Here is a 22,655-nt window from a genome sequence, read left to right as displayed (position 1 = left end):
ATGACCTCACATTTGTCTACATTGAATTCCATTTGCCACAGTTTTGCCCATTCACCTAATCTATCAATATCCTTTGTAATTTTGTGTTTTCATCTACACTGCTTACAATGCCACCAATCTTTGTGTCATCGGCAAACTTAGATATGAGACTTTCTATGCCTTCATCTAAGTCGTTAATAAATATTGTGAATAATTGAGGCCCCAAGACAGATCCCTGCGGGACTCCACTAGTCACATCCTGCTAACGCGATCACCTACCCATTATCGCTACTCTCTGTCGCCTTTCGCTCAGCCAACTTCCGAACCAAGTCCGTACTTTTCCCTTGATTCCATGGGCTTCTATCTTAGCTAACAGTCTTTTATGTGGGACCTTATCAAATGCCTTCTGTAAGTCCATATAAATAACATCCATTGACATTCCCCTGTCCACTACTTTAGTCACCTCTTCAAAAAATTCAATCAGGTTTGTCAGGCACGACCAACCTTTCACAAATCCATGCTGGCTCTCTCGGATTAATTGAAAATTCTTGGTGTTCAGTCACCCTAACCTTAATTATAGACTCCAGCATTTTCCCCACAACAAATGTTAGGCTGACTGGTCTATAATTCCCTGGTCTCCCTCCCTCTCCTTTCTTAAAAAGCAGAGTGACATGTGCAATTTTCCAATCCAGAGGGACAGTTCCTGAATCTAGAGAACTTTGAAAAAAAGGTGATGGAGTGTTAGCCAGTTTGCTAGAATTAGTTTTGCTACTGTAGGTTTCAACCTGGTCATGATAGGTGCTAAATTACTGCCCTTCAGAAACCAAACCTTTACAAACGTGTAACTTTTCTTAACTATCCGATTAATGGGTGCAATCTCGCCACACAGCACTGTTCCAGCAGCATTTGGATTTAACTAATTGAATCCTTACTTGTTCATCTGATTTTTGTTTTTTGTATTTGTTTTAAATTACTGATATCGCCTCACCCAGTGAATTGGTAGATAATTAGTAGAGCACAGTAACTTTAGAAATAGCAGCAAGCTGTTTAACACCCCACAGATACAAGTCAGTGACAATTTATTTTTTCAATTCATTCATGGGATGTGGGCATCGCTGGCAAGGCCAGCATTTATTGCCCATCCCTAATTGCCCTTGAAAAGGTGGTGGTGAGCCGCCTTGAACCGCTGCAGTCTGTGTGGTGATGGTTCTCCCGCAGTGCTGTTAGAAAGGGAGTTCCAGGATTTTGACAATGAAAGAACGGCGATATATTTCCAAGTTGGGATGGTGTGTGACTTGGAGGGGAACGTGCAGGTGGTGTTGTTTCCAAGTGCCTGTTTCACTTATCCTTCTAGATGGTAGAGGTCATGGGATTGGGAGGTGCTGTCGAAGAAGCCTTGGCGAGTTGCTGCAGTGCATCCTGTAGATGGTACACACTGCAACCACGGTACGCCGGTGATGAAGGGAGTGAATGTTTAGGATGGTGGAAGGGGTGTCAATCAAGCGGGCTGCTTTGTCCTGGATGGTGTCGAGCTTCTTGAGTGTTGTTGGAGCTACACTCATCCAAGCAAGGGGAGAGTATTCCATCATACACCTGACTTGTGCCTTGTTGATGGTGGAAAGCTTTGGGGAGTCAGGTGGTGAGTCACTCGCCACTCAATACCCAGCCTCTTACCTACTCTTCTAGCCGCAGTATTTATGTGGCTGGTCCATTTAAGTTTCTGGTCAATGGTGACCCCCAGGATGTTGATGGTGGGGGATTTGGCGATGGTAATGCCGTTCAATGTTAAGGGGAGGTGGTTAGATTCTCTCTTGTTGGAGATGGTCATTTCCTAGCACTTGTCTGGCGCGAATGTTACTTGCCACTTACCAGCCCAAGCCTGGATGTTGTCCAGGTCTTGCTGCACGAGGGCACGGACTGCTTCATTATCTGAGGGGTTGCGAATGGAACTGAACACTGTGCAATCATCAGCGACCAGTGGATTGGAGGAGGGCTAATTTCAGTGGGATGAGAACAGATCTGGCCCGTAAATTGGCAGGCAAAGCTGTAATTGAACAGTGGGCAGCCTTTAAAGAGGTGGTGATTCGGGTACAGACAAGGTACATTCCAACGAGGGAGAAAGGTAGGGCAACTAAAGCCAGAGCTCCCTGGATGACAAAGGAGATAGAGAATAAGATGACGTGGAAAAAAGCAGCATATGACAGGTGTCAGGTTGATAACACAAGTGAGATCTAGGCAGAATATAGAAAGTTCAGAGGGGAAGTGAAAAAGTAAATAAGAGGGGCAAAGAGAGTATCAGAATAGACTAGGGACCAATATAAAAGGGAACCCAAAAGTCTTCAACAGACACGTTAACAGTGAATGGGTAGTAAGAGGAGGGGTGGGGCCGATTAGGGACCATGAAGGAGATTTGCTCATGGAGGCAGTGGGCATGGCTGAGTTTTAAATGAGCACTTTGCACAGTCTTTACCAAGGAAGAAGATGCTGCCAGAGTCTCGGTAAAGGAAGATATAGTTAAGATACCGGATGGGCTAAAAAGTGAGAAAGAAGAGGTACTAGAAAGGCTAGCTGCACTTAAAATAGATGTCACCTGGTCCAGAGGGGATGCACCTTCGGATGCTGAGGGAAGTAAGAGGGGAAATTGCAGAGGTACTGGTCACAATCTTCCAGGCATCCTTAGATACGGGGGCGGTGCCAGAGGACTGGAGAATTGCAAATGTTACCACCTTGTTCAAGAAAGGGTGTAAAGATAAACCCAGCAACTATAGGCCAGTCAGTTTAACGTCGGTGGTGGGGAAACTTTTGAAAACGATAACCCAGGACAGAATTAACAGTCACTTGGACGAGTGTGGATTGATTAGGGAAAGCCAGCACAGATTTGTTGAAGACCAATTGTGTTTAACCAACTTGATAAGAGTTTTTTGATGAGGTAACAGAGGGCAGATGATGCTGATGTGGTGTATATGGATTTTCAAAAAGCATTTGATAATAGCAAGCCTACCATGTGGCACTTTAAGAATAAAGGGGACAATAGTAACATGGATACAGAATTGGCTAAGTGACAGGAAACAGAGTAGTGGTGAGCAGTTGTTTTTCGGACTGGAGGGAGGTGTGCAGTGGTGTTCCCCGGGGTCAGTGCTGGGACCACTGCTTTTCTTGATATATATTAATGACTTGGATTTGGGGATACAGGGCACAATTTCAAAATTTGTGGATGACAAAACTTGGAAGGGTAGTGAACAGTGAAGAGGACAGCGATAGACTTAAAGAGGATATAGACACTCTAGTGGCATGGGCGGGCACGTGGCAGATGAAGTTTAACGTGGAAAAATGCAAGGTGATACAGTTCAGTAGGAAAAATGAGGAGAGGCAGTATAAACTAGAGGGCACAATTCTAAAAGGGGTGGAGAAACAGAGGGATCTGGGTGTGTATATGCAAAATCATCAAAGGTGGCACAGCAAGTTGAGAAAGATATGAGGAAAAACTTTACACAGCGAGTGGTTAAGATCTGGAATGCATTCCCCGAGGGAGTGGTGGAGGCAGATTCAATCATGGCCTTCAAAAAGGGAAAAATGTGCAGGGCTACGGGGATAGGGCGGGGCAGAGGGACCAGTTGGATTGCTCACGCATAGAGCCAGCGCGGACTCGATGGTCCAAATGGTCTCCTTCCGTGCTGTAACCTTCTATGATTCTATTAACATCCCCATTTCTGACCTTATGATGGAGGGAAGGTCATTGATGAAGCAGCTGAAGATGGCTGGGCCAAGGACACTGCCCCGAGGAACTCCTGCAGCAATGTCGTGGGGCTGAGATGATTGGCCTCCAACAACCACTACCATCATCCTTTGTGCTCGGTATGACTCCAGCCACTGGAGAGTTTTCCCCGATTCCCATTGACTTCAATTTTACTCGGGCTCCTTGGTGCCACACTCGGTCAAATGCTGCCTTGATGTCAAGGGCAGTCACTCTCACCTCACCTCTGGAATTCAGCTCTTTTGTCCATGTTTGGACCAAGGCTGCAATGAGGTCTGGAGCCGAATGGTCCTGGCGGAACCCAAACTGAGCATCGGTGAGCAGGTTATTGGTGAGTAAGTGCCGCTTGATAGCACTGTCGACGACACCTTCCATCACTTTGCTGATGATTGAGAGTAGACTGATGGGGCGGTAATTGGCCGGATTGGATTTGTCCTGCTTTTTGTGGACAGGACATACCTGGGCAATTTTCCACATTGTCAGGTAGATGTCAGTGTTGTAGCTGTACTGGAACAGCTTGGCTAGAGGCAGCTAGTTCTGGAGCACAAGTCTTCAGCACTACAGCCAGGATGTTGTCAGGGCTCATAGCCTTTGCTGTATCCAGTGCACTCAGCCGTTTCCTGATATCACGTGGAGTGAATCGAATTGGCTGAAGACTGGCTTCTGTGGTGGTGGGAATATCGGGAGGAGGCAGAGATAGATCATCCACTCGGCATTTCTGGCTGGAGATGGTTGCAAACGCTTCAGCCTTGTCTTTTGCACTCAGCCATCATTCAGCCTCCTCCTCCTGTTCGTTGTTTAATTGTCCACCACCATTCACGATTGGATGCAGCAGGACTGCAGAGTTTTGAACTGATCCATTGGTTATGGAATCGCTTAGCTCTGTCTATAGCATGTTGCTTCTGCTGTTTAGCACGTATGTAGTCCTGTGTTGTAGCTTCACCAGGTTGGCACCTCATTTTTAAGTATGCCGGGTGCTGCTCTGGCATGCTCCTGGCATACCTTCTTGAACCAGGGTTGATCCCCTGGCTTGTTAGTAATGGTAGAGTGAGGAATATGCGAGGCCATGAGATTACAGATTGTGCTGGAATACAATTCTGCTGCTGCTGATGGCCCGCATCGCCTCATGGATGCCCAGTTTTGTGCTGCTAGATCTGTTCGAAATCTATCCCATTTAGCATGGTGATAATGCCACACAACACGTTGGATTGTGTCCTCAACTTAAAGATGGGACTTTGTCTCCACAAGGACTGTGCGGTGATCACTCCTACCAATACTGTCATGGACAGATGCATCTGCAATGGGTAGATTGGTGAGGACAAGGTCAATTTGGTTTTTCCCCTCGTGTTGGTTCACTCACCACCTGCCGCAGGCCCAGTCTGGCAGCTATGTCCTTCAGGACTCGGCCAGCTCGGTCAGTAGTGGTGCTACCGAGCCACTCTTGGTGATGGACATTGAAGTCCCCCACCCAGAGTACATTTTGTGCCCTTGCTACCCTCAGTGCTTCCTCCAAGTGGTGCTCAACATGGAGGAGGACTGATTCATCAGCTTAGGGAGGACGGTAGGTGGCAATCAGCTGATGAATCAGTCCTGATACAGTTCAGTCGGAAAAATGAGGAGAGGCAGTATAAACTAGAGGGCACAATTCTAAAAGGGGTGGAGAAACAGAGGGATCTGGGTTTCCTTGCCCATGTTTGACCTGATGCCATGAGATTTCATGGGGTCCGGAGTCAATGTTGAGGTCTCCCAGGGCCACTCCCTCCTGACTGTATACCGCTGTACCACCACCTCTGGTGGGTCTATTCTGCCGGTGGGACAGGACATACCCAGGGATGGTAATGGAGGAGTCTGGGACATTGGCTGAAAGGTATGATTCTCTGAGTGTAGCTATTTCAGGCTGATGCTTGACTAGTCTGTGGGACAGCTCTCCCAATTTTGGCACAAGTCCCCGGATGTTAGTGAGGAGGATTTTGTAATACACATGTTTTTACTCTTTCACCCATCTATAATGTAGTCTCCACAAAGACTTCACAAGTAATTTACATTGTGGAAAAAGTAGATTTTACTCCTCCTTCTAAATTTGCTTTGCCCACAAAAGGCAGTTCAAGTCATAACGTCATGCAGAAATTTAAGTTAGAAATCAATTTTCAACTGCTTAGAAACATATTTTGAACTTCTACTTCAATTTATTGCATTATAAAATCCTGGTTTGTTTCCAGCATTATATTACATCACACTGGCATTAACTTCAACCCTACAGAAGCACTGAAAGTTCTCAAGTGACCTAACAGGTATCAGGACATCTGACTGTATTTATCTCTAATGCTGATCTGTCAGGAGTACAGTTAGGATCCAGAATGGGACAGGTTTGAACTCAAATTACTCAGTAGTTATATGATTGTTTAAAAATGTACTAAAATAGTTGATTACCTATCTTCGACTTGATGTTTCTCATTTTTTTATAACAGTTCAACTTCCACACACTTGTATAACTAAGGAGTCATTCAGAGGGGGGAACCCCATTGCGATACTATCCTTGTGTGTGCCTGGTGCCACGTAGGGGTCATGGCAATCACATGATCTTGCCATGCCCTATTACATATGTACAAGCCTTCCATGGACAGCATTTACTCAGTTCGCTTGAAAGGAGTCGGCAATAGGGGGAACAAATTGGACAAACCATTAACAAAGTTAGGCACAGAGCAAACAAATCTCCAAGAAACAGTCAAAAGGTAGGTTGGGAGGGAGCTTTGTAAATACAGCAAACTGCATGGAAGACTGAGGAATTTACATAGCACCATCCGCTGTCAAATTAAGGTAATAATGCTGCAGAAAATATGCATCCAATGTACTGTTGTGATATGTTGTGCCCAAAATGAGGCCATACCCAGATGAGCGCCAAACCTTCCTTACAGTTTCTACCCAACCAAGGAATGATAGAGATACATTCCACAACCTACTTTAGCAAGACACCCATTTAGTAACAGGCTCACTTGATGATTTGCAATAAAATGAACCGTCACCTAGATTAGCTGACATCCAAAACCTCAGTAATTTGTTGTGCACCTTCAACACTAGCACAGCTCACATCTCTTGCTTATTCCTCAAGCACACAACTGGATCCAAAAGTTCAAGGATGGGGGCTTCCAAACCAAAGAAATCTACCTGAAAATTAGTCTAGGAATATGTATATTGTTTGTGGGCGCCTGGGTTGGGGGGGGGGGGGGGGGGGGGGGAAGAGAAAATAAATCGGTAAGAACAATTTTCATGATCCTGAAATACCAGATTCCTTGTGTATCTTTTTTGCTGTGCACCCTCAAGCATAAAAATGGTGAGGGTTAAAAAAAATTAAATGCATATAGGTGAAGGAATAAAGGCCAGTCATTTCCTGTTTTCATAGACTAATGAACAGAGTTGTAGAATTTGATCTCCAAAACACCATTTGGAATCCAAGAAATCAAGCAGGAGTCGAATTACAGCGTGACATGCGACAGGAGATTTTCGTTACAACTGCGGAAAAGCAACTTATAATGGGAAAAGTTAACAGCAAGTTAAGATTTTTAACACACACACCCCACCCCCCTGCCCGCCCCCAATTCAAATGCAACTGCATTCATTTGTACTTTTTTTTTAATTCGTTCACGGGATGTGGGTGTCGCTGGCAAGGCCGGCATTTATTGCACATCCCTAATTGCCCTCGAAGGTGGTGGTGAGCCGCCTTTTTGAACCGCTGCAGTCCGTGTGGTGACGGTTCTCCCACAGTGCTGTTAATAAGGGAGTTCCAGGATTTTGACCCAGCGACAATGAAGGAACGGCGATATATTTCCAAGTCGGGATGGTGTGTGACTTGGAGGGGAACGTGCAGGTGGTGTTGTTCCCATGCGCCTGCTGCCCTTGTCCTTCTAGGTGGTAGAGGTCGCGGGTTTGGGAGGTGCTGTCGAAGAAGCCTTGGCGAGTTGCTGCAGTGCATCCTGTGGATGGTGCACAGGTGGTGAAGGGATTGAATGTTTAGGGTGGTGGATGGGGTGCCAATCAAGCGGGCTGCTTTATCTTGGATGGTGTCGAGCTTCTTGAGTGTTGTTGGAGCTGCACTCATCCAGGCAAGTGGAGAGTATTCCATCACACTCCTGACTTGTGCCTTGTAGATGGTGGAAAGGCTTTGGGGAGTCAGGAGGTGAGTCACTCGCCGCAGAATACCCAGCCTCTGACCTGCTCTCGTAGCCACAGTATTTATATGGCTGGTCCAGTTAAGTTTCTGGTCAATGGTGACCCCCAGGATGTTGATGGTGGGGGATTCAGCGATGGTAATGCCGTTGAATGTCAAGGGGAGGTGGTTAGACTCTCTCTTGTTGGAGATGGTCATTGCCTGGCACTTATCTGGCACGAATGTTACTTGCCACTTATCAGCCCAAGCCTGGATGTTGTCCAGGTCTTGCTGCATGCAGGCTCGGACTGCTTCATTATCTGAGGGGTTGCGAATGGAACTGAACACTGTGCAGTCATCAGCAAACATCCCCATTTCTGACCTTATGATGGAGGGAAGGTCATTGATGAAGCAGCTGAAGATGGTTGGGCCGAGGACACTGCCCTGAGGAACTCCTGCAGCAATGCCCTGGGGCTGAGATGATTGGCCTCCAACAACCACTACCATCTTCCTTTGTGCTAGGTATGACTCCAGCCACTGGAGAGTTTTCCCCCTGATTCCCATTGACTTCAATGAAGAAAAATCTGATCATGATGACTTAAAATTAAATACAGCACATTGCATTTTATTTAAATCACTCAATTATATTCCCTCAATAGTGCTCAGTGGAAAGCAATTACTTTTTATACCATGAGCATCGCCTTTATTTCTTACCATCCAAGCCACCCACTCCTGCACCAATGAACAGAATTCTGCTGCTGCCTCTCCAACTTAGAAACAAACACTCACACAAACCATCTCAGTCACTGTTCCAGTCACTCCTCCTGACCTCTTCGTACCACTTCTAGACAGATTTTCCTGGAACTCTTTTCTGTCTGTGCTCTCAGCCTTGCGATAACTCTCAGGTCCCCACTTATAATCTCTCCCAAAGGGCACCCCTTCAATCTAAATGTAACATTTAGGTCAAGAAATATAGGCAGGAAACCTTCAACATTCAATATTCTGCTGAAAAGCTGCACTAAATCTGTCACAGAAATAAACATACTATTTCTCATTATCTGAAAGATCACTTTTCACAGATTGTTCCTTTAACATTGTTAGCCTACATATTTCCAAGTTTCCTATCGCAATTATATAAAGAGGGATGACGCACGTCAATTTTTATTTTTTTAAATCTTTGTATTACAGCAACACAGTTGCAATTTCAGCAATATCTGATTTTTTTTAATGTAAAACGACAGATCGATAGATTTTTGGACGCTAAGGGAATCAAGGGATATGGGGATCGGGCGGGAAAGTGGAGTTGAGGTAGAAGATCAGTCATGATCTTACTGAATGGCACAGCAGGCTCAAGGGGCCGTATGGCCTACCCCGCTCCTATTTCTTATGTTCTTATCCTAGCAAAAGACATGAACTGTGTCAATACCCAAAGACCACTTCCTAAATCTGTTCCCACCCACTGCCATTTACTCGAGATTGCAGTTTTCAATTCTAGGCAACATTACAAAATTAAAATAAGTGTGTGTGTGTATGTGTGTGCACACACAATGCCATTTCTGTATGTACAGTAGCATCAGTATACATTTTGGGTTTTGGTTACAGTAACCACAAAGAATAGAAGCCAAACTTGTACAGACTGTATACATCTCGAGTACAACTTTCCAAGTGTGTGGTTGCTTTAAAGGCAAATTTTGAGCACTGTATCAGCAAGCGGTTTGTTTTCATGGTTTTTACGGTCTACTTTTAGAACTAAGGACAGTATTGTTTTCCATGTTTCATGTAGGTATTCTGGGAATGTATATTACAGTACAGTCCCCACTACTTAAAACATCCAAGTTTGAAACGGGCAGTCGTTTATGTCAACCACAAAGTGATAACCATTAGCCATTTGTATTAACATCAATTTCAAAGTTGCTGGTTACAGGTCCTAAGTGCTCCATTTACTTCTGGCAGAAACAGCTGTGTTTTACTCACGAGTTCACACCTTGCAGTCTTGATATATTCTTGTGAATTACACAAGTTTTCAGGGTCATGAATAACAGAATGCTGTCAATTTTTGTCTTGGCCCCCTGGATCAAAGGCATCTATAGTGGGCTGGTCAAACAATTTAGCAGCTTGCATGATGTTATTTAATCACTTTTATGGGGTTGGCACTGCGGAGCCCGAGGTCCTTGGTCAGGTCTCGGGTTAGCAGAGTACTCCATGAGTATATAATCTCATGTAAAACCTGTCAATCACAGACATCTGACCAAACTAAGATTGTTACTCTTTTCTTATCTATTCTGTAACTCAGAGCCAATGCCAAGGGAAAGCATTACTTACTGTATGAATCCTGCTTCTGTCTGGACATTTTAACTGTCCTCTCTCGCTACCACATTATACCGGCCATCACATATAGCGGGCAGATCGTTTTTGCTGTTGGCGGTGGGGACTGTCTTACCATTAATCATGGGAAAGACCAACTAGATCAGAACTTCTGGACAGTCGAGCACCAAGCTTCAATTATCTCTAGGAAATGGTACTCACCAGAACTCTGAAAAAGTAGAGGTATTCTGCTGCACCTGAATAATTGCCACACTCATACTGGAATTTAGCGTATCGGTACAGGGTGTCCAAATATTCCTGACGAAACTTCAAAAAGAAATATAGGTACAATCAGCTGAAGGGAAGCAAGACTTTTTAAAAAAAAATTAAGACACTTACATTGGGGAATAAACACAAGATTCAATTTGACGTAAATTATACCATGGCGTGTAGCGTTTCAAAGCACAGTCATTTTTCATCCAGTTTCCCGTTAAGATACGATAAACGAGCATGATATTGCAAAGTTACATTTGATCTCAAAACATATCCAAAGTATTTGAGCAATTGTTTTAACAACTAATGAAGTAGTGTGAGATACTACATTTTGGTAGGAAGAATAAGGGTAACTGCTTGGATAATAAGAGTCTAAATGGGGCAGAGGAGCAGAGGGATCTGGGGGGGGGGGGGGGGTGGTTACAGATACGCAAATCACAAAGTAGCAATGGGATAAAAAGAAAGCAAACCAAGCACCAAGGTTCATTTCTAGAGGGATAGAATTGAAAAGCAGCGTGTTAAACTTGTATAGAACCTTGGTTAGACCACACTTGGAGTACTGTGAACAGTTCTGGTCTCCATATTATAAAAAGGATAGAGGCACTGGAGAAGGTTCAAAAAAGATTTACTAGGATGATACCAGAACTGAGAGGTTACACCTATCAGGAAAGATTGAGCAGGCTGGGGCTCTTTTCTCTAGAAAAAAGACTGAGGGGTGACCCGATAGGGGTCTTCAAGATTATGAAAGGGTTTGATAGGGTAAACATACAGAAGGTGTTTCCACTTGTGGGGGAGACCAGAACTAGGGGCCATAAACATAAGATAGTCACTAACAAATCCAATAGGGAATTCAGGAGAAATTTCTTTACCCAGAGAGTGGTTATAATGTGGAACTCGCTTCCACGGGGAGCGGTTGAGGCAAAAAACAGATGCATTTAAGGGGAAACTAGAGAAACACATGAGGGAGAAAGGAACAGAAAGATAAGCTGATAGGGTTAGATGAAGTAGGGAGGGAGGAGGCTCGTGTGGGCATAAACAGCAGCATGGACTTGTTGGGTCGAATGGCCTGTTTCTGTGCTGTACATTCTATGTAATTCTAGTCAGTTACAAAATAATCGATTAACACTGTTAAATGAAATCAGTCTATGCCAGCCAAACTTACTGCAGAATCAAGTGCATTTTAGGGGAAAATCTAATATGGAAGGTACTAATATTTTGCATCAACTTGTACTCATCAATCACAGCAATTTCATTTTGCAGCAACTGAGCTACAATGCAATGCTGCAGTCATCTTGAAATATTCATGAGAATAAATGAATGCCCATCACTTACCCCATGCTTTTCTGCTAGATAATCAAACAGCATTCGTCCATCCCTATATAGATAGGGAAAAAAAGTTTCAAAAGTATAATAATTGAAAACACACATGCATTTAGCAATCATTTAGGATTGAAGGACATCACAAGAATCATGTCCCGTGATGTTTTTAAAGAGTAACAAAAGATCGGGTGTAAAAAAGTGCACTATTTCATTTGGAACCAAGATCAGTGCAATAATCAACAGTTTTTGGAAGTAACTAACATTATCTTATGTTGGATAAATGCTGATGGGAGCTGGACCAAGTCACCCTCAACTCATTCCGAGCATGTGCATGCATACAATTATGAACGCTCAAGATGGATTGCGAAGACGGCTGCAATTTCAAATCAGCCCAAGCCCACACGAAGTTTTCCCAAATTGAAACATAATGGTCTGTTTTTCATTATTGCACCACATTGGGGTTAACAATGAAAGTATGCTTTGGCTGGCAGTCTGCTGAACTCCAGCCAGTCTTGGAAAAACAACAAAATGTGCGCAGTGTGCGTGGCTGCAAGTTTAACGGGCTCCTATCACGCAGAAGTATGTTTTGATGCAAACCTGGGGCAGAGGTCTCAGCATCTCTAATTTCAGTAAATGCCAGATATCAGTGCACTTTTTAAAAACATAAAACGTGCACCATTTCGCATTTCAAAATTGCTGTAAAAACCCAGGCATCTGTAACATGTGGGGAAACAGTGATGAAGCATCTTAGGCAAAAATCAGAACTTCTCCAAATTTTCTATCATATATTTCCCCCATGGAGACTCATTGGCCAATTCTGTTTGGTTGAAGAATTATGAAAACCTTCACTGATCACCTCATCCGAGTTTTTCTTCTTCCTCAGTACAATTACACATTCTACAAAATTATTGAAATCTTAAGATATGCCAACAAACATGGGATAACATTATGTTGACAGTACTTCTGCATCCACAAAGGATCATAAAACCTTCAATAGAAACCACCAATACAGGCAAGATTTTTCTCTTCATTTTGCACTGACAAATGCAATGCAATTTTTAAGAAGTACTCATTGGTTTTGTCAGCTTGTTTTTTTCTTAATTTGCATGTTTGAAGATTTTGTTGCATCTTTGACCGCTTCTTTGGAAGACCATTCAACTGCATGACTTTCTTCTCTTCAATTTGTCAATTAAATGATGTTCCTCTGTAAAAGCTTGTGCGGCAAATGTCATTGGCTATTCGGCACAACCAAAACTCAGTCTGACCCCAGCCAGCTTCCACCAATGCCATTTCCGGCAGGGGTACTTGATCCTCCCAGCCACAAGACACTATGGCTAAATGAAACAATTCCACTGTGGCCCTGGTTGTGATCAGGGTTCAAATCAACAACCTTCCTGTGTATGTATATATTTAGTGTGGCACAGCTCATGAGTAATCTGGAACCTTAAGTGTAGTTTCACTTTTACTATGGTTTTACCTGCAGCCTAAATGCAACAGCAATTTACCCAATGCTGTCACATTGCAAACTTAATGATGCAAAAAATATTTTACTGGTGAATCAGACTGACAGATACACATGAGCCCCAGATGTTTGTAATTATATTTATCTAACATTTTACAAAATTTGCCCCAGTTAATTGTAAATTTCCAGTCCGGTTCTCTTTATATACTCTGGCTCCTGCAAGATCAGGGTGAAACAACTCCTGTAATGCGTTCCTCCCACACAAAATTTGTCCACAGCAGCTAAAAATTCTCTACATTCATGGAAGTACTCTTAAAGTTACAAAAAAACCTTTATAAATCACTGTAGTGTGTCCAATTCTGGGCACTACACTTTAGGAAGGATGTCGAGACCTTGGAGAGGGTGCAGAGGAGATTTACCAGAATAGTACCAGGAATGTGGGACTTCAGTTATGTGGAGAGACAAAAGAAATGGAGATTGTTCGCCTTAAAGCAGAGAAGGTTAAGGGGAGATTTGAGGTGCTCAAAATCATGAACAGTTTTGATAGTTTTTCCCTGTTTACTGTTTTCACTGGTCGGAGGGTCGGTAACCAGAGGACACAGATTTAAGGTAATTGGCAAAAGAACCAAAGGGGAGATGAGGAGAATTTTTTTACGCAGCGAGTTATGATCTGGAATGCACTGCCTGAAAGGGTGATGGAAGCAGATTCAATAGGGAATTGGATATATACTTCAAGAGGAGAAATTTGCAGGGCTATGGGGAAAGAGCAGGGGAGTGGGACTAATTGGATAGCTCTTTCAAAGAGCTGGCACAGGCACGATGGGTCGAATGATCTCCTTCTGTGTTGTATCATTCTATGATGATCTGTCCTTTGTACTGATCACTCATACTTTCTTTACCACTTCATATATATCTCAACAAAAATGGCTTGGAATGCTCATGCCTACGATTAGTCCCGAGGGCAGGTCACAGTTTCATATATCAAGACTATTATATTGACGTTTACATCGTTTACTCTTACTCCAGGTGTAACAAGAATGTCTACTTCACAACAAATGCAAACCTTATGACCTGTTCCAAAGTGATCATACCCCTCCGTTCCATAAAATATAATTGCTTGAAATTGTGATGCCCACACAATGATTGGTTACAGTAACCATACATGGGCAACTCCTACTCTGTTCTATACCTTTCTTAAAAGTTGCACAATACAAGCTTTAATCAAAAATTTGTTGAAATCTGACAAGAAAGAAATGACGCCAAGACAAATGCATCAAAAAAGTGGCGAGAAAGGTCACTTTTGAACATTTAGAACCCAGCAGTGATGGTGCAATGTGTATTTTCATACCTGATTAACTTTGCCCCAATAAAATGGTGTTCCTGTGGAATGCAATGGAAAAATCTCAATTTCTTTTACTAAAACTGCCTCAGATGTTCAGGGAGCTTCCCAAGTTTCCATACACTACATTCGCACTGATCGATCCAAAATATTTTCACTGCTGCAATAATCTTTACAACATACTGTATGGTGCACAGCAGTACTACTCCGATTTTAGTGAATCGTAATGGTATGTGTGTGAAATTGTTGTACTCTTATGTCCACTTGAATTGTGAAAACCACTCCACAATAGAATTAGATTCTTAACACAGTAAATATGCTGGCCAAAACTGATTGAAGTTTAAAGTAAAACTAAACTAAGCAGGAAGCTGAAAGTATGACTTGGTCTAATTGCAAAGATATTCTAGTTATTCCAATTTCAGGATTATGCACAGGCAAGTGGAATCATAGAAAGGTTACAGCATGGAAGGAGGCCATTCGGCACATCAAGTACTAGCAGGAGATATAATAAAATATAATAGGGCCACTCAACTTTAGCCCTCACCCTCAATAGTCTTATGAACACTTTCTCAAGTACAGAATTGTTCAAAGGCCATATTTATTTGTTTAAACTTCTGATCCACTTGAAGATTGACTCAATTAAACTCCAACTTGAAGTATTTAACCAGGCTTATTTCTTCAAAAATCACATCTTTCCATTAACAGCGCTATAGGAAGTTACATTTTCCTTAACCTATGCTAATCCACCAGCAACCAATTGTGAACAAGTGACAGACTTTATATTAATTACAGCGCTGCATACAGTCAGGCATTGTCAGTGCAATAACTCTAGAACACCCATTAAAGTTCAAAGACAACTTACTTCAGCCTTATGGCACTGCTCCCCAGCTAAAGCACAATTATACAAGGACTTAACTTCAAACGTCCAAGCAGCTTGGGGCACCTAATTACCCTTAAACGACAGCAAGAACAACCGGATGAGCACAACTGGTTGCCATACATAAAATAGCTGTCATCGTTCTATTATTTGCTTTAGGATCTCTCTACACTGTGAGGAGTTTTGTCCATGTGCACCACAGTGTGTAATTTATAAATATCTTCTAAACATGAAAAGGAAAATGAGGACCACCTGTTCAGCATGTGACTATCATCCCACGAGCTGAAGTTGCTGAATACATTTTATCCCAATCCCTGGTTACCGCATGATGATTTCTTTCAAATGTGCTTCTTTGCAATGAAAGGGTAGGAAAAAAATTAAGACAAAAAAGATTTTTCTCCACTGCATTTGTAGAATGCTCGAACTATTTCCTATCGAGCTTTATTTTAAGATTTGCACCAAACTGTTTAAAGCTGTAATTGGCCATAGCAACTGCACAGAATCTAAGTTAGCTGTGACAGTTACAAGGTTGTAACGTGCTGGTACCTTTGGATGGCACAATTGACCAAGTTTATGCATTTCATCCAGTCATCTGATCGAAGACTGTGTTACATCATTCAAAGCACTTGCCTGGCATATTGTTTAGTTCTTTCCTCCCTCCCCCAACCCCAAACTATTACTTCAGAGTTCTGTCATTTGTCACCTGTGTTTTCTCCTCTGACCATCGCCATAATGGTCATTCAATTTCTGCCTTGCACTACATAGCTACAATAAATTGGACAACATGCTGGGTATTACTGGAAAATGGAGTATCTGGCATTCTCGTGCAACAGGAAATCATACACTGTTCCTAAAATGTTCGTGCATATTTTGCATAAAAGATGCCCTGTTAGTACATTGTGACCAGTGCCTCTAACAAAAACTACACTCCCAGTTAGTGGGTCAGTGTTTGATTCTCCTTATGGATACTCCACGCACAATTTCCTCAATGGGAAAGTTGTTCTAGCTCTCAGCAGGACTGCTAGAAATTAGTAAGATGAGTTTTTTTTCCCCCCGAAGAGGCTGTCGAGCAGCTGGAATATATTCCAAGAATTCAGTGATCTTGGAAAGCATAATCTTCCAGCTGGTCAAGAAAACAGAGGTGGTTGACAAGTTAGGGCAACTTAAGACTAACAAATGACATATTTTAGTGATCTGAAGGAAATCAGGGAGGACATTTATAGGGTACTTGCTATTATCACTGAAGAATCATTGGGCAGGTGTCTGCAGGATTGGAACAAGCAAAGGCAGCACCATATTTAAAAAAGGCAACAAATTTGACCCAGGCATTTAAGTGTCCATTGGCCTATTAACATGACCATCTCCAACAAGAGAGAGTCTAACCACCTCCCCTTGACATTCAACGACATTACCATCGCCGAATCCCCTGCCATCAACATCCTGGGGGTCACCATTGACCAGAAACTGAACTGGACCAGCCACATAAATACTGTGGCTACAAGAGCAGGTCAGAGGCTGGGTATTCTGCGGCGAGTGACTCACCTCCTGACTCCCCAAAGCCTTTCCACCATCAACAAGTCACAAGTTAGGAGTGTGATGGAATACTCTCCATTTGCTTGGATGAGTGCAGCTCCAACAACACTCAAGAAGCTCAACACCATCCAGGACAAAGCAGCCCGCTTGATTGGCACCCCATCCACCACCCTAAACATTCACTCCCTTCACCACCGGCACATAGTGGCTGCAGTACCATCCACAGGATGCACTGCAGCAACTCGCCAAGGCTTTATCGACAGCACCTCCCAAACCCGCAACCTCTTCCACCTAGAAGGACAAGGGCAGCAGGCACATGGGAACAACACCACCTGCACGTTCCCCTCCAAGTGTCTCACCAACCCAACTTGAAAATATAATCGCCGTTCCTTCATCGTCACAGGGTCAAAATCCTGGAACTCCCTTCCTAACAGCACTGTGGGAGAACCTTCACCACACGGACTGCAGCGGTTCAAGAAGGCGGCTCACCACCACCTTCTCAAGGGCAATTAGGGACGGGCAATAAATGCCGGCCTCGCCAGCGACACCCACATCCCATGAACGAATAAAAAAAAAGGTAAAATAATAGAAATTGTTCTGACATTAGGAATATCTGTATATGAATAAATTTAAGTAACAGCCAAGATGGATATAGGTGTGCATCCTTGACTTCTTAAAGACAGTACAAATAAGATAGCGCGTTTTACGAAGATATAGTTTCCTTGGACTCTCGGTAATTTAAGGTCCTCATGAAAGGCTTCTAATTTAACCAATAGCCGGAGGAAGAATGGGGAACTGATTAAAAATAGGAGAGAACGAACATATGCAAGAACTGTGAAGTTAGACTGAAGATGTATACAGCAGTCAGGCAGGGAATCTTGGGCTCTCATGTTTCCCAACTACATAAAAGAATTGGATATTAAAAGCAAATGTTAAGTTTGTCAAGTTTGCTGACAACACAAATAGGAACAGCAGTTGTGGCAAGGGACGCAGCAAAAAGATTGGAGGAGACAAATGGCAAATTAAATTTAACACAAATGCAAAGTACTGCATATTGGTCAAAAATGCACAACAGTATACAACAAATTCAACTGATCTGGCAAAGGAAGGCTTTGAATGGGAGCTGGGAGCAATGGTGAACATAACACTTTCGATATCTAGAAAATGTGGCAAAGCAATTAAAAACTAATAGAATGTTGGGATATATAGCTAGAAAGAAAGAAGACTGACTTGCATTCATATAGTGCCTTTCACGACCTCAGGACATCCCAAACCGCTTTACAATCCAATGAAGTACTTTTTGAAGTGTAGCCACTGTTGTAATGTAGGAAACACGACAGCCAATTTGCACAAAGCATGATCCCACAGTGTGGTAATGACCAGATAATCTGTTTTCATGATGTTGGTTATGGGAATAATATTGGCCAGCACACTGGGGAGAACTCCCCGGCTCTTCTTCCAAATAGTGTCACAGGACCTTTTACATCCATCTGAGGGGGCAGACAGGGCCTCGGTTTAACATCTCATCCGAAAGACGGCACCTCCAACAGTGCAGGACTCCCTCAGTACTGCACTGGAGTGTCAGCCTAGATTTTGTGCTCAAGTCCCTGGGGGAGGACTAGAACCCACGACCTTTTGACTCAGAAGCGAGTATCCTACCAACTGAGCCACAGCTGACACCTGGAACAGTGGAGTACAATGTTCCAGGAATTACATCAAGGCTTTATACTGGGCAGACCGCATTTGGGATTACCATGTATAATTCTGGTTACCACGTCACAAAACGGACATCTGCACTGGAGAGGATGCAGAGGAAAAAGCAACAAGTGTAAGGGTGACGAGTTAGGAGGAAAGATCAGAGAAGCTCAAACACTATACTGTGGAAAGAAGGCAATTAAACAGCAAACTCATCGCACATTACCGTTACGAATTAAACCAGGAAAGTATAAACAGAGAACATACATTTAAATTAGTGAAAAATATTTTTAAAAATTGGGACAAGCTTTGTTATTCAGAGCCATTAAGCTGCCAGGCAGGACAGTAGAGACAAGAACAGTCTATATGATCCCAACATAATTGGCTGCTTATAACGGGGGAGTTGGGGTACAATGAGGATGAGTTTCCATGTGCCGTATGGCCTTTTGTCATAGCTTTGTGTTGCATGAAACTGAAAACCTTTTCATGTCTAGGCAGCATAATATTCTGTATGGTTTATTTAAAAGGTTTTTAAAGGTCACTACAAAAAAAAACTCAGGTTAAATATAGCACATTGCAGTACTCAATATATTGTCCTTCACAATAAGAACTTCAATAAAACTCACACCCGTAGGTTTAGGCTCCGTGGCTCGAAGAACATTTCTACACCTGTAACCTTTCTCAATTAGACATTTATGGAGTGAAAAGTAAGATAAAATATTCTCACAAATCAGGCTACAGCATCTAATCTTCTATTTGGAAACAGACTTCCTAGGCCAAGTCACAAAACTGTCACTATTAACAACACTTCACTCTTCAAAGACACGCCTAAGTAACTCCAGAACTTTCGGCAGTAGCTTTTAATGAAAGCTGCAGCCAACTCTTTCAAGCCTTCTATTTTGTATCCTGTACAGCTCCTTGCAGGAAGCACTAAATTCAGATTTAGAACTGAAGATACAAACGAAGGATACTTCTGGTGCAGAACTGGAAAATGTTAGTGAATAGCTTGTAATGTCACTATTCTGTGCTTTTTGAAGCAATATCGAATGAACGAATTGACCTGCAAGAGGTTTCACAGTACATGTGGAATTTTACACTAATCTGAAAAGTGATTTTAAAAACAAAACAAGGAGCTTCACCATCAGTTAATTTTTTTTTTACATAAATCAGTGACAAAGAATTGCATGCTTCAGCACATCATTTTTTTTACATGTTGAAATGAGCGCTCAGCACATCAGCAGAGGAACTGGCTTGGAGGAGCTGCCAAACCAGACCACGCGAGGGAGTTGACTATCAGTCAAGATGGAGTCAAAGCTGCAGCCATAAATCATGTTATTCCAACGAGGTATGTTAAACTCTGCTTACTTACTGTGTCAAATTCATTAACTGTTCAAAACCAATTTCACTGATACTCAATACTCAAGAAAAGCATGCTTTAATTTCAGCCCAACTATGATTTTTTTTAATAACTGAAGTAGGCAATGAAGAGCTTCAATTTTGTCTGCCAACAGCAGAATCTATTCTCCTCCCACCCCACTATAATTTAAAATAGCTGCTGGTCGGTACGGTGCTATCCCAAGTGCATGCCGAGACAGCCCAACTGTCCAGAGACTTGCTTTCAAACACACCAGGACTGCCCATGTTACCAAGCAATCAAGTCAATACAAATTATGTTGAATCAAGCAACCATGAAGAAAACTTTTCAGGGAGATTGTTCGGGCTGGGTCTGGCAAATAAGAGCAGTGATTTAAACTGAAGTAATGCCACTCCTTTAAAGCTTTTTAAAAAAAAGCAATAAAAAAAGAGAAAACGAAACAATGCCCATGGTAATTCTTTATATAAGGATTATCATCTGTTACGCTCAGAAATGAAAGATTGTTTCCTCCAGTTATGCACTAAGGCAGACTGCCTTTTTAAAAAAAAAATGGAGAATAACTGAATTTTACCTGCTCGCTGATACTTCTATTCTGTCCCAACAACATGCCTCATTTGCAAACCTGAAGAACACATTCCCTGGCACCAGCATGTTACTAAGATTTTCCACACCAGCCGATTAGGGGCCAGTTAACAGTTTTGTGCTGCATTCGTACAGAATGGATTTGAACCCAGGCCTCAGGGGTGAAAGCCCTCTGGGCCACCCACTCTTCTGGCCACTTTATTATAGCTCTTAACCGGACCACTCTGTTCAATATTCTTTTACCAGAGACATACTTATGGCAGAGTGCATGGTACAGTGGGCTAATGATTGCCCTTTGGGACATGGGTTTGAATCCCACCCACAGTGATGGGAGAAAAGCTTCCCACCAGAATTGAAAAATCGTAATAAGTGAAATGGATTTGAGCAGTCTCAGAGTTTCTAGCAGGTTCATGTCCAAAGAACAAAACCAGCTATAACCAGACAATAACCAGCAGTTTCCCCTGATATTTAACACACACCAGAACACTTAACCCTTGGACTGCCAGCAGGTTTAAAGACATTCCTGTCTTGGTCAATTTACTTTGTATGGTTCCCGCTCATGTACTGTGATGCTGAAGCATCGGCTATTACCATAATAAAGCTACTAGCTATAGCTTTATTTCTGTATTAAAACAGGACTATTAAAATAAGCACTTATAATACTATTTTAGTTAAAAATAAATAATTTAATAAATTATTTCTGTTCACCTGTCAGACCTCCCATTCTCTGTCCTATATATATTTTAATTTTACTTTACACTTACCCAATCCTTTTCTAACTTGAATATCTCTTGCTTAGCTTTACTCCTATCCTGGCTCCCACTGTCCATTTTAGAGGTGAGAGCAACTTTCACAAAACTTAATTTTCATTGTCTTTAAAACTAGTTGCAGCCAAATAAAATTTTGAACGAATAAACATTGACGTGGTCATATTAAAGGTTAGCAGATCGATCTGCCGTGCAGAAATGTGTTAAATATTGGGCCCTGACGATATTTTTGTCAGCGCACGATATTGGGGTAACCTTGTGACACGCGTTGGTAGTTGGTTGAGAGAGCAGAGATAGAGGGAACATTCTCTGATTAGCGAGATGCGACAAGTGGTGTTCCCCAGGGATCTGTACTGGAGCCTCAGCTTTTCACCATAAATATTAATAACTTGGATGAAAGAATAGAGAGTTGTATGTCCAAGTATGCAGATGACACTAAGTTAAGAGACATAAGTTGCAGAAATGGGAGCAGGAACTTACATAGGGACACAAGACAGATTGAGTGAGTGGACAAAACTATGGCAAATGGAGATCAATGTGGGAAAGCATTAAGTCATCCACTTTGGATCCAAGAAAGTCAAATTTAAAGCATTTTTTTTAAATGCAGAAAGACTAGAAGCTGCAAGGAAGCAGAGGGATTCAGGTGACCATGTAAACAAATTACAAAGCTGGTGCACAGGTATGAAAAGCAATCAAAAGGCTAATGGAATGCTGGCCTCGATCTCAAGGGGGTTGGAATACAAAAGGGAGGAAGTCATGCTTCAGTTGTACAAAGCCTTGGTCAGACCCCATTTGGGATACTGGGTTCAGTGCTGGGCACGGCACCTCAGGAATTAAATCAAGGAGGGAGTACAGTGTAGATTCACCAGTATGATAGGTTTGAAGGGTTAAATTATGAGGACAGATTGCATAAACATGAGTTATATTACCTCAATTAAGATGACTGAGCAGTGATCTAACTGAGGTATTCAAAATGATAAATGGATTCGATAGGGTAGATAGAGAAACTATTTCCTCTGGTGAGGGAATCCAGATTAAGGAGGGAATCCAGATTAAGGGGTCAATCTTAAAATTAGAGCTGGTTCATTTGTAAGTGAAATCAGTCTCTCAAACTGTTCTGCTGTTCTATTAGATCATGGATGATCTGTACCTCAGCTCCATTTACCCTTGATAGCCTGACCTAACAAAAATCTATCAATCGCAGTCTTGAAAATTTCATTGACCCAGCATCCACAGCATTTTGACAGTCCA

The 22,655-nt window shown here is 42.5% G+C and overlaps 1 protein-coding gene across 1 annotated transcript in view; it reads right to left on the bottom strand.

Annotated features, from left to right (window-relative positions):
• The window catches only part of LOC137319851 (eukaryotic translation initiation factor 3 subunit E), a 157,813-nt gene that overhangs the window by 120,383 nt on the left and 14,775 nt on the right, over window positions 1-22,655 (bottom strand). Inside the window, exons 4-5 of the mRNA XM_067981769.1 lie at window positions 11,787-11,829; window positions 10,404-10,508 (exon numbers count right to left, since the gene is read on the bottom strand). Coding sequence (XP_067837870.1) covers window positions 10,404-10,508; window positions 11,787-11,829 — 148 coding nt within the window. The remainder of the gene's footprint in view (window positions 1-10,403; window positions 10,509-11,786; window positions 11,830-22,655) is intronic.

The sequence above is a fragment of the Heptranchias perlo genome, chromosome 3 (genome assembly GCF_035084215.1).
Source record: "Heptranchias perlo isolate sHepPer1 chromosome 3, sHepPer1.hap1, whole genome shotgun sequence".
Taxonomy (NCBI): domain Eukaryota; kingdom Metazoa; phylum Chordata; class Chondrichthyes; order Hexanchiformes; family Hexanchidae; genus Heptranchias; species Heptranchias perlo.
The sequence above is the reverse complement of the archived record's forward strand: the minus strand, read 5'-3'. Positions and strand labels throughout refer to the sequence as shown.